Raw genomic sequence first — 12,689 nt, 5'->3', positions numbered from 1 at the left:
GGGCGAATTTGTAGTAAAATTTACAAATTAAAAGAAATAATTAACTACTTTGTGAGAAGTACGAATTTAGTAAATCTTTATGCTTCATTTGTGTATAATTTTTCTCCGTTGTTTAATTCATTTAACTAACGTACGCAAAGAAATTATTAGAGTAAAGAAAACTTTCTCAAAACATAATAATTCCATGAACTAAAATAAAGTTAAATTAGCGTTAATGAAATAGAGGGTTCATTAAGAGGGTGAACCCTCTTAGGCTAAGATCTGTTTTGGGGATACAGGTCTCATTCAAAGAAAGCAGTCATTTAACATTAGTTGGTATGGGTTTATTTGTGAGATTTTCAAACCAATTTGTTTTGTTGTTCATGCTTTGAAAAAAAAACATGCCCGGTTCAAAAGAGTTTGTCTTTACTTTAAGAATTTTGGTATTGATTCCGAGCCAAAGAAGCGTAGAATGCAAGTAAGACACAATTCTCTTTTAAATTTGGGTTTTGTGTACTTGCTTCTAGGAAGCAAATTTAATTTTTTTTTCTTTTTCACCTTTTTTTCTTCATATGCTATCAAAGTTCTTTAAAAAGGAGTTAACGACAACTTTATTTTCCAAATTAAGACTCGACTTCCAGTAGAAGTTATGGTATGTTTCAAGTAAAAAACGTCTCTAAAATAAAGTGTTGATAAACAAATACTATATTTGAACGATTTTTTGCTTTGTAGTCAAGATGCAAAAAGACAACAAATTTAAAGACAATTTCATTAATTTTAAAGAATTTTTCTGAATTTTTAAAGTCAAGTTGACCTTACCCCAAAAAAAAATTCTTTCATGTTATGATACCCATTTTTAAGCCAAATCACTTAATTATAAGGACAATACGACTTCATTGAAAAGTTTATCGACTTTTGGGCAAGGAAAACAACTTTATATTAGAGAAATGCGTCTTCTATGCTTAGCAAAATTTGCATTCGTATTTTAAAGACATGAAATCTTTGACCTCACGACAATATTTTTTTCAGTGTGCCTAGCTTTACTTGTTGTTGTTGTTTCAATGCGTTTAGTTTTTTAATGTGAGTAGTTTTTTTTTCTTATTGTTTAAAGTAATTTCTCAGGGGACGAGCATCGGAGATGTCTCGAAATATTCGATATTTTTATTAAATTAAATATAATTTAATTCAAAATTTTAGTATTAATACATGTATGTGAATATAACGTCAAACATTTATTGTTCAACGCATCATTTTTTTTTTTGTCTATAATCAGCCTTTCTGAATAAGATTTTCACAAAAAATCTAACCACAATAATTAATATACTTTTATTTTGGTTAGATTTTAAATCGATTAAATCTATCTTTGGAACAGTGGATTCTAAATTATTTTAAAAATTAAAGATAAACAAAGTCCAAATTTTCGATAACTTTCTTGAAAATATATTATACGATTACAAAAAATCCCAAACAATCTACACCGTACATTTATATAGCCGTAAATTAAATTTAATCGGATTGGTTGCGTTTTGCTTTGTTTTCTTGTATTTTTGATTTATATTATTTTTATATACAAAGTGGACTATTTTTGGCATAGACAATACATTGAACTTGATTTCCACTATCAGTTCAATTTTGTAAAAAAATGCGGAATTTGGCACAGCCAAAAAATCTAATTATTCAAAATATTTTATAGAATATAAAAAAAAAATATTATTATATATTATAAATTCTATATAATAATATTATACTACATATTAGACTTACCGTGGGCCACATTATTAATACAGTCCAGATAACATGTACCCTGTTCGTCAAACATATACTGACCCTGACCTCGCACAATCTTTAGGGGGTCCGAGCGATAGAACAGTTGACATGCTTGTCTGAAATTGAAAGAAATTAAGAGGAAAAAATTTGGAATTGACCAAAACAGAAATCACAGTGAAATGAGAAGAAAATCGTATATGATTGTAAAAACAATTGAGCCCACATTAAAGACAATGTTTATTTGTTTCATATGTAGGCCTAGGAAAAACTTTTTTTCGAATACTAATATTTTTTTAGTGTCATTTCAACTCGCTTTTCAATTTTATTTATTATGTACTTTCGTCATCATACGAAGATTTGATGGAATTTTATATATTAATTATATATTCACCTATATTTCCAAATGATGTTGTCAGGTGTTCTACATTTTGAGTGGAATGTTATTTTTATTTATTTTAGAAGAGGGCTAAGGAGCTACGCTGAATTTTATCAAAACAAAAGGTCGGCTGAGTTTAATAGAAGGCGATTTTCAAATAGATTACAGAAACCGATAATAAGGCAATGTCATATAAATGAAAGTAAACAACTACGCGAAGCCTCCAATGAATTAATAATATTATTATCATATATATTTCATATAAAAAATTTGGGACGCCCCTATATATGTACATATACATGGTGCTGAAACAAAATTGTGTTTTCCGCCAAATGGTATTTAATGAAAATATGAAGAAATGTCAAAGCTTTTTTGTTTTAGAAGAACAAAATTAGACAAAGAAACAACAAAGAAATATACAGGGCTGCCAATTTTGCCGATTCATCGGCATTTTGACGATTTTTTACTCAAAAAATAGAAAAATGGCGATTTTGCCTCAAAAATGACGATATTATCTCCGTTCAAAAATTTCAACTGGAAGTCATTTATTAACACCAAAAATCCAGCAAAGGAGAAGGAGAAAGACTATATTTGACAGTTGTCAGATAAAGAAATTACAAGTGTTTGGTATAGATTTCCTTATACATAGGAGTCATACTTCATTACACACCTAAAATATTAGTATATCTCTAAAATTGAGTCCATTACTAAAAAAAGAAGAAACCGCTCAAATAGTGTGGATAATATAAATCAATTAGAGAAAAATGGAACAATCTTTATATGTAAGAGCTGTATTTAAATCTTAGTTTTTTTTTGGTATTGATTCCGAGCCAAAGAAGCGGAGAATACAAGTAAGGATACTTTTAAGACACAATTCTCTTTTAAATTTAGGTTTTGTGTACTTGCTTCTAGGAAGCAAATTTTAATTTTTCGCTTTCTCAGCTTTTTTTCTTCATGTGCTATCAAAGTCCTTTAAAAACGAGTTAACGGCAACTTTATTTTCCAAATTAGGACTTGACTTCCAGTAGAAATTATGCTATGTTTGAAGTAAAAAACTTCTTTAAAATAAAGTTTTGAAAAACATGTCCTATATTTGAACGATTTTTTGCTTTGTACACTCAAAAAAAGTGAACTCTCTATTTCACTAAAGCCAATTTAACTTTCGTTTAGTTCATGGAATTATTATATTTGGAGAAAGTTTCATCTACTCTAATAATTTTTTGTGTACGTTAGTTAAATTAACTAAAACCGAGGAAGAAAATTTACACAAATGAAGGATAAAGATTAACTAAATTCGTGTCTTCCACAAAATAGTTCAATATTTCTTTAAATTTGTAAATTTTACTACAAATGCGTTCATCATGAACTTCGTATGTCACTAAAGACATTCTTGCAATTTTAAACTCCAATTTTTTCCTTCAAACTACAAAATTTTCTTTGACAAGTGAAAAAACTTAATTATGTCTAATAAATTTTCTTGAATTTGTCGAAAAATATTTACTTATTTTTATGACATCGGCGTGATGCCAGCGTTTGTTATACTGTTTAGTTAAAATTTTCTAAAAATATTCAAAATTTTCTAAAATTAACCGAAATTTTTCTTCCTGGTGGGTTCACTGTTTTTTCAGTGTAGTCAAGATGCAAAAAGACAACAAATTTAAAGACAACTTCATTAAATTTAAAGAATTTTCCTGAATTATTAAAGTCAAGTTGACCTTAGCCTATAAATTTTTTCTTTCATGTTAAGATACCCATTTTTAAGTCAAATCACTTAATTATACGACTTCATTGAAAAGTTTATCGACTTTTGGACAAGGAAAATAACTTTATTTTAGAGAAATGCGTCTTCTATGCTAAGCAAAATTTGTATTCGTATTTTAAAGACATGAAATCTTTGACCTCACAACAATATTTTTTTCAGTGTAGATCGAATTACACATCAAAATGTGAGTAAGATTGGTTAATAAATAAAGATATTATGACCAAATTTCGGCAAACCGGGCGATACATATATATATATGGGAGCTATATATTCCTATACAAATATGAAGCAATACGACTCAATTTGTTGAAATCGGGCGGCGTTCGTCATTGTGCAAAAAAAGTGCTCTGAACCAAATTTCATCAAAATTGGTTAATAATTGCGACAGGAATCCTGCGAAGAACAAATATACGGACGGACATCAAGGGCTAGATCGACTCAGGAAGTGATTCTGAGCCGAGCGGTATATATAACCACTATGTGATTTAGGATATAAAACTGGCTGCGTTTATGGTTTTTAATGTTTTAGAAGCTGAAATTTTGAATATGGTTGACGTCCGCGTACTTTTCAGCTATGAACTACTCAGAATTTGTAATACAAACATGTATTTATTACAGAATTATAGTACAGTACAAAACTATCTGATAAACCATGAAAAAATCAACCATTTTGGAAATCACGGGTCTTTTATTTTATTTTTTTTTTATTTTAATACAAAATTCGTTATGCTTTTGTTATTGAAATTCATAGTTGTGCATTTTAATTTTCTGATATTATATGAAATATTTTTGTGTTGTTTTTTAACCAAAAAAATATATTTTAATGTAATATCATTTAAATTGCCGTTTTTTTAACGATTTTTAAAACGCAAGTGACGATTATGACGATTTTTTCGGAAAAAATGACGACTTTTCTTGAAATTTTATTGGCAGCCCTACATACGTGTGAGGTTTGCTAAAACACAAAATGATCTGCGCCTGAAAAAAGTTGGGAGGAACGTACTAAACTCTCAGATTCTGAAAGCTCTGCACTAACTAAATTTTGAAAAAGTCCTTTTTTAACCTTCGACTTTCTAAGAATTTGGAAAAAAATGATTTTTCGACTTCGTCAAGATTTGAAAAATGTTGTTTTCGAATTTTTCAAATTTTGGAAAAGTCCGCACTGAAAAAATATTTACGTGATATTAAAGATTACGCATTGAAGGACGCGCAATTTACACAATATTAAGAACAAATTTAGAATTTAGAACAAATTTAAAATAATGAAATTTTAATTAAAATATAGTTTATAATCTTTGCTTCAAAATTTTTTTCATTAAATTTAGGACACATATTTTGGAAATTTGCGTCTCTCCGTTAAAGACGTATGTCTTTGAACTTTTGATTTAAAGAAATCTTTCTTAAATTAAATGAAATATTGAAACTTTATATTTAAGATAAAAACGATTCAAATATAGGCTAGGACATATACTGAGGATTTTCTATCTATGGTTTAAGTTTTTTTTTGAATTTAAGACAACGTTTTTGTACTTTAAAGTATCTTTTATAATTTGGATTTTTAAACTGACATTGTGAATAGTTTTATTAATATATAGCTAACAAGAATGAAAATTTCATAAATCGAGACCGGTATCCCAATTAAAATTTTATTGATCCTAGATTTGAAACTAAATAGATCCCTTTATTTTAAAGAAGCCACATCTATGGCTCGGAATCAATACCAAAATCCTTAAGGAAAGTTCAAAATCTTTGGATCCAAGTAAACTTTTTTTCAGTGCACCAGGAAGAAAAATTTTGGTTAATTTCAGAAAAGTTATATTATTTTTAGAAATTTAACTAAACAGTATTACAAACGCTGACATCACGCCGATATCACAAAAATGAGTAAATATTTTCCGACAAATTCAAGAAAATTTATTAGAAATAATTATTGTTTTCATTTGTTATAGACAATTTTGTAGTTTTAAGGAAAAAATTGTAGTGCAAAATTGCAAGAATATCTTTAGTGTTATTCGAAATTCAGGATGGACTCATTTGTAGTAAAATTTTCAAATTTAAAGAAATAATGAACTATTTTATGAGAAGTACGAATTTAGTAACTCTTTGTGCTCCATTTGTGTATAGTTTTTCCCGTTTATTTAGTTTATTTAACTAACGTACACAAAAAATTGTTAGAGGAACAGACATTTTCACCAAACATAATAATTCCATGAACTAAAATAATGTTAAATTGGCTTTAGTGAAATTATTATTATTTGTTTGTAGTTAAATTTTATTCTTTTTTTTTCGAAATTTTCCACATCCCAATGAAATTTCCCTTAGAAGAAAATTCCCAAATAATACTGTATTGTATAAATGTTCATGATTTGGCGCTAATGATTTTTTCTTTACTTTTAGTTCATTTTTAATTCTATGAGAAGTATATCAGGTCATTATTTTGTTCATCGTTTTAATAACGCATTCTAGAAATCTCAAAGAGTGGAATGCAATTTAGTTCAATTTTCGCACGAGGTAGTTCATTTTCACATAAAACAGTTTGCTCTTTTTATTGTGATTACAATCCGTGTTCTGAACAAATTTCGCTGCATTCCTTTACTCTCTAGTACACATAAATAAGAGTTTTCTTTTCTGAGGAACAACATTTTAGACAAACGAAATTTTCTTTTGACGCGGAAAAAATTTTAAATCAAGTAAAAGAACTAATCGTTTTTATACCCTCCATCATAGGATGGGGGTATATTAACTTTGTCATTCCGTTTGTAACACATCGAAATATTGCTCTAAGACCCCATAAAGTATATATATTCTGGGTCGTGGTGAAATTCTGAGTCGATCTAAGCATGTCCGTCCGTCCGTCCGTCCGTCCGTCCGTCTGTTGAAATCACGCTAACTTCCGAACGAAACAAGCTATCGACTTGAAAATTGGCACAAGTAGTTGTTATCGATGTAGGTCGGATGGTATTGAAAATGGGCCATATCGGTCCACTTTTACGTATAGCCCCCATATAAAGGGACCCTCAGATTTGGCTTGTGGAGCCTCTAACAGAAGCATATTTCATCCGATCCGGCTAAAATTTGGTATATGGTGTTGGTATATGGTCTCTAACAACCATGCAAAAATTGGTCCACATCGGTCCATAATTATATATAGCGCCCATATAAACCGATCCCCAGATTTGGCTTGTGGAGCCTCTAAGAGAAGCATATTTCATCCGATCCGGCTGAAATTTGGTACATGGTGTTGGTATATGGTCTCTAACAATCGTGCAAAAATTGGTCCACATCGGTCCATAATTATATATAGCCCCCATATAAACCGATCCCCAGATTTGGCTTGTGGAGCCTGTAAGAGAAGCATATTTCATCCGATCCGGCTGAAATTTGGTACATGGTGTTGGTAGATGGTCTCTAACAATCATGCAAAAATTGGTGCACATCGGTCCATAATTATATATAGCCCCCATATAAACCGATCCCCAGATTTGGCTTGCGGAGCCTCAAAGAGAAGCAAATTTCATCCGATCCGGCAGAAAGTTGGTACATGATGTTGGTATATGGTCTCTAATAACCATGCAAAAATTGGTCCACATCGGTCCATAATTATATATGGACCCCATATAAACCGATCTCCAGATTTGGCTTGCGAAGCCCCAAAGAGAAGCAAATTGCATCCGATCCGGCTGAAATTTGGTACTGGGTATTGTTATATGGTCTCTAATATCCATGCAAAAATTGGTCCACATCGGTTCATAATTATATATAGCCCCCATATAAGCCGATCCCCAGATTTGGCTTGCGAAGTCTCCAAGAGAAGCAAATTTCATCCAATCCGGTTGTAATTTTGAACATGGTGTTAGTATATGATCTGTAACAACCGTGCCAGAATTGGTCCATATCGGTCCATAATTATATATAGCCCCCATATAAAACGTTCTCCAGATTTGACCTCCGGAGCCTCTTGGAGGAGCAAAATTCATCCGATCCGGTTCAAATTAGGAACGTGGTGTTAGTATATGGTCGCTAACAACCATACAACAATTGGTCCATATCGGTTCATAACCATGGTTGCCACTAGAGCCAAAATTAATCTACCAAAATTTTATTTATATAGAAAATTTTGTCAAAATTTTATTTCTATAGAAAATTTTGTCAAAATTTTATTTCTAGAGAAAATTTTGTTAAAATTTTATTCGGTTCACAATAAAATTTTCATCATTGTCAAAATTTTATTTCTATAGAAAATTTTGTTCAAATTTTATTCGGTTCATAATCATGGTTGCCACTCGAGCCAAAAATAATCTACCAAGATTTTATTTCTATAGAATATTTTGTCAAAAGTCTATTCCTATAGAAAATTTTGTTAAAATTTTATTTCTGTAGAAATTTTTATCAAAATTTTCTTTCTATAGAAAATTTTGTCAAAATTTTTATTTCTATAGAAAATTTTATTTCTATAGAAAATTTTGTTAAAATTTTATTTCTGTAGAAAATTTTGTCAAAATTTTATGTCTACTTTGTCAAACTGAATTATATACGTATTGGATCGATCTTTTTTGATTTAATATATACCACGTATGGACTTACATACAATTTAGAAGATGGTGTTAGGAGGTTTTAAGATACCTTGCCATCGACAAGCGTTACCGCAACTTAAGTAATTCGATTGTGGATGGCAGTGTTTAGAAAAAGTTTCTACGCAATCCATGATGGAGGGTACATAAGCTTCGGCCTGGCCGAACTTACGGCCGTATATACTTGTTTTTTTTTTTTTTTTCTCTTAAAGAAAATATTTTACTTTTTCGTTCAGGAGGAAAGTACAACCTCCAACGATTTTAACAATCCGGTCTCATTTTTAACCATCGTTTTGTAAGCATTGGAAAAATCTAGAAATTTTCTATATTAAAAATAAATGGCAATTGTCCACACCTCCTTTTTGTTTCAAATAACGATGATGCTAATATAATTCTATTTAGTTTGAGGAAAATTCTTGTACGCAGGTACAAACAGAGATGGTGATTATGAGAATAGCCAAAAGGCAACGAACTCTCGCACTAACAAATTCATCAGCTGTGAACGCATTTTACAAATTTCCGAGATGTGTTCGTTCCACCGCCTCATTGGTACATTTATTTGATTTTTTTGTTGTTGTTCTCACTTGGCAACGACCAAGTGTAGTAGTGTCTAAAATGACCTTGGCAAAGAAAGGCAATTTAACGAAAAAGGGATACCTACTCACAGTTACAATAAAAAAACGACCTTGTGGATGCGGCATCCTTATTACGTCGATACTAAGGAGTGACAAATTCACACACAAGATATTTTATTTTATTATGTATGTTATTAGAATTATTGTAAAATGTTTTCTTAATAAATTTAAGAAATTAAAAAAAAGCAAAACGATTTCTTATGAATTTCCGGCATGTATTATTTTCATATATAACTTGACCGTTACTTACCCAATATGTTTATTTCTCAGTTTGATTGTTTCTGATTTGCACAGTTTTTCATTGCTGGCAGATTCCAATTGCTCGCGTGGAAAAGGCATTTTCGTACCGATAATTCTTTGTTTTATGATTGTTCAATAGGTGGGTGATTTTTTCTATATCTCTTTTAAATAGTTTAATAAATGCACTGTAAAATTTGTTGCTAGAAAAAATTATTTGTTTTTCTAATATTGCGCGCTCCTTTCACTTGGTAGTAGGTCGGTTAGCCATACACTGTTCTGCGTTGAAGCACAAATAAAGCTCAAATTAGTGTTGTTTACGTTTGAATATCGTCAGCACAAATGACAAACTTAACGAATGTGTTGTTGCTTTTTATAAGAATATACAAAGGCGAGCACTAAGATAGTCTAACGCCACGCCGCCAAACGGAATGGAATGATTTAACGGCGTTTCCTCTGGTCAAGCACATTATATATGCTACGCACACATATAACACACACACACACACATCAATCGACAATTGGGGTAAATTGTAAACCAAACAATGTAAAATGTTCTCTCTCACTCACTCTCACACTTTCATATAAATAAGCGATTATTAGTATGTAATTTCCCCTCTTTTTGATTATAGGATCATATATATGTGTGCATAGAACAGTTCCATCATTAGGTTTGACTATTAAATTGCCTGATAAGATCTAGTCACTACAATTTAGTGATAATATTCTAGCACTCAATTCTATTACACCATTCAACAATAAAATTAAAATAAAAAATAAATTTGGAGTTGCGAGCGTTCCACAATATTGAGGTGGGTACTACGTTCTTCGGTTCTTCGACAAAAAGTTTTTAAATCAATGAATTTAGAAATATGGAATGTTATGCATTAAATGTTCTTTCCATCAATGATTTGACAAAATTTGATAAAAATATAATCGTCGTCATATAAATATTTGCATTTCAATTGAGAGTTTTGGTAACAAAAAAAAACGAATATAAATAGTATGTACGCTGAAAAAACGCTTGCTCGGTTCCAAAGATTTTGTCTTTATACTAACTATTTTGATATTAAAGAAATTTTGTTGGCTTCAAAAGAAAACTTTTTTTGATTAAAATTTTGCTCCTCAGAAAAGAAAGTTCTTCTTTCAATGCACACCTATTATATTTGTGAAACATGTCTTAATCTTAATATATTCTAACATATAAACATATGTGTCCCACACATTATATTTTTCATGAACATACATAAAATATTGTGTTTAAAAATCGAGCCCGAAACACACATTTTTATACATATGAAAACACACAGTTTTTGTATTTTTTTTTTTTGTTAAAAATTGATTCTTAATAAAAATGTTTTATTCCTGAATATATGAGACCACAACGACGCTTAGATACTTGCTAGATACCTATGTATAATGTAATTCAAACACAAATTTCTCAAGTTTGTTTTTATGTTTTATTTAGATCTTTGTTTTTATTTTAAAGATTTTTTGTTTCCAAGTATTTTTTTGCCAGAAATATATTTTTTGTTGTTTTGTTCAGATTTCTTTTGGTTGTGTGTTGTATTTTTTCAATTATAAGATAGATTAAGTTTATTATTACATGTGTAGTTTTTTGTGTATATTTATAAGTTGTATATATATATTAATTATATAATATATTTCTATGTATATTAATACGTATATCATAGACTCATTGTATGCAATATCTATGAATGAATTAAATACAAAATAAGCACAAAAACATATTTTATTTATGCTATATATAAATAATAAAATTATTATAAGTTTACTCTTGTTAATTAATTTAAAATTATTTATTTTTTTATATATATTTCTTAAACATGAGGTATTTTATTTTTACTCAAAGAAATGAGTCGCATTTAAAAAGAGAGTACATTCAAAAATGTTATAGATTAAAAAATTTTTCTTAAATTTTCATGTTTGTAGTAGCATATTGGCAAAATTTCCATGAGAGCTACGTATGATTTAGAAAATGAAACATAACCAAAAGTGTACTAAAACAAAATACGCTTTGAGATTTATATCTTTTTTAAATGGACATACAAAGTAAAATAAAAAAAGGAAAATAATTATATGTATTCGCAAATAACTATTCGCCTAAGCTGAACGAAAAGTATTTTTGGTTCTAAACGTTAGCTTCCCAATCATGAATAGGCCTGTTTCCTTTTAGTACTGGATGCAGCATTTGTATGAGCTATCTAGTACTAAAAGAAAACAGGCCTTTGTAGTAAACAATTCAACAATTTTAATTCATTAATTTTAAGGACATGAAATCTTTGGCCTCACGACAATATTTTTTTTTCAGTGTATTTAAAAATTTATACATAAAAATTGTAGAATTCTACTTATTTTCTGTCGTTGTATTTAAACGGCTGATGCCAGCGTTGCATAATTTTGTACATGTTCTGGATAAAAGTATCACACTGAAAAAAAGGCATGCCCGGTTCCAAAGATTTTGTCTTTACACTAATGATTTTGGTATTAATTCCGAGCCAAGAAAGCGGAGAATTGAATTAAGGATACTGTTAAGACAGACTTGTCTTTTAAATTTAAGTTTTGCGTACTTGATTCTAGGTAGCAAATTTTAATCTATTAGTTTTTTCTGTTTTTTCTTCATGTGCAATTAAAATCCTTTAAAATGTTCAAATTCAGACTCGACTTCAAGTAGAAATTATGCAATGTTTCAAGTAAAAATTGTGTTTAAAATAAAGTGTTGAAAAACATCTCCTATTTTTTAAACGCTTTTTTGCTTTGTTGCCAAGATGCGAAAAGACAACAAATTTGATTAATTTTGAAGGACTTTTCACAATTATTAAAGACAAGCTGACCTTAGTCAAACAAAATTTTCTTTCATTTTAAGATTCTCATTTTTAAGTTGTATCACTTAATTATAAGAAAAAGCGACTTTATAGAAAAGTTTAGCGTCTTTTGGACAAAACTTTATATCAGAGAAATGCGTCTTCTATGTTATGCCTGCACTTTTATTTTATTTTAGTTTTGGTGGAAAACATTCCAGCCAACAGAACGTCATCAGTGCAGTGACTATTCACGATAGCATTTTATTGTAAATGAAGTAATGCAATCCCAATAAACACAAGAATGAGCATTGTTCAGTTCGCAGTTATTGTGCCCGAACGTTTTTCATATGGAGTATAACAGTTTTCGTGCGATAAGCCTAGTAATAAGATCACGTTTTCGCACGAAAAACTGTTATGTATACTCAATATAAAACACGAAATCTTTGTTTTTAGTTTTTTTTTTCGAACATCTAGTGAAATTTGCTCACAAAAAGTAGGCAGGCAGATTATATCACACAAATCACAACCCTGTGTTTG

The 12,689-nt window shown here is 29.7% G+C and overlaps 1 protein-coding gene across 1 annotated transcript in view; it reads right to left on the bottom strand.

The window, feature by feature from the left end:
* LOC142230404 (alanine--glyoxylate aminotransferase 2-like) overlaps nt 1–9,754 on the bottom strand; it is a 38,277-nt gene extending 28,523 nt beyond the window's left edge. Inside the window, exons 1-2 of the mRNA XM_075301049.1 lie at nt 9,341–9,754; nt 1,744–1,862 (exon numbers count right to left, since the gene is read on the bottom strand). Coding sequence (XP_075157164.1) covers nt 1,744–1,862; nt 9,341–9,429 — 208 coding nt within the window. The 5' untranslated portion in view covers nt 9,430–9,754. The remainder of the gene's footprint in view (nt 1–1,743; nt 1,863–9,340) is intronic.
* Between the last annotated feature and the right edge of the window lie 2,935 nt (nt 9,755–12,689).

Source organism: Haematobia irritans, chromosome 3 (genome assembly GCF_050003625.1).
Source record: "Haematobia irritans isolate KBUSLIRL chromosome 3, ASM5000362v1, whole genome shotgun sequence".
In the NCBI taxonomy this organism is placed as follows: Eukaryota; Metazoa; Arthropoda; class Insecta; order Diptera; family Muscidae; genus Haematobia; species Haematobia irritans.
This window is presented reverse-complemented; position numbering and strand designations above follow the sequence as displayed.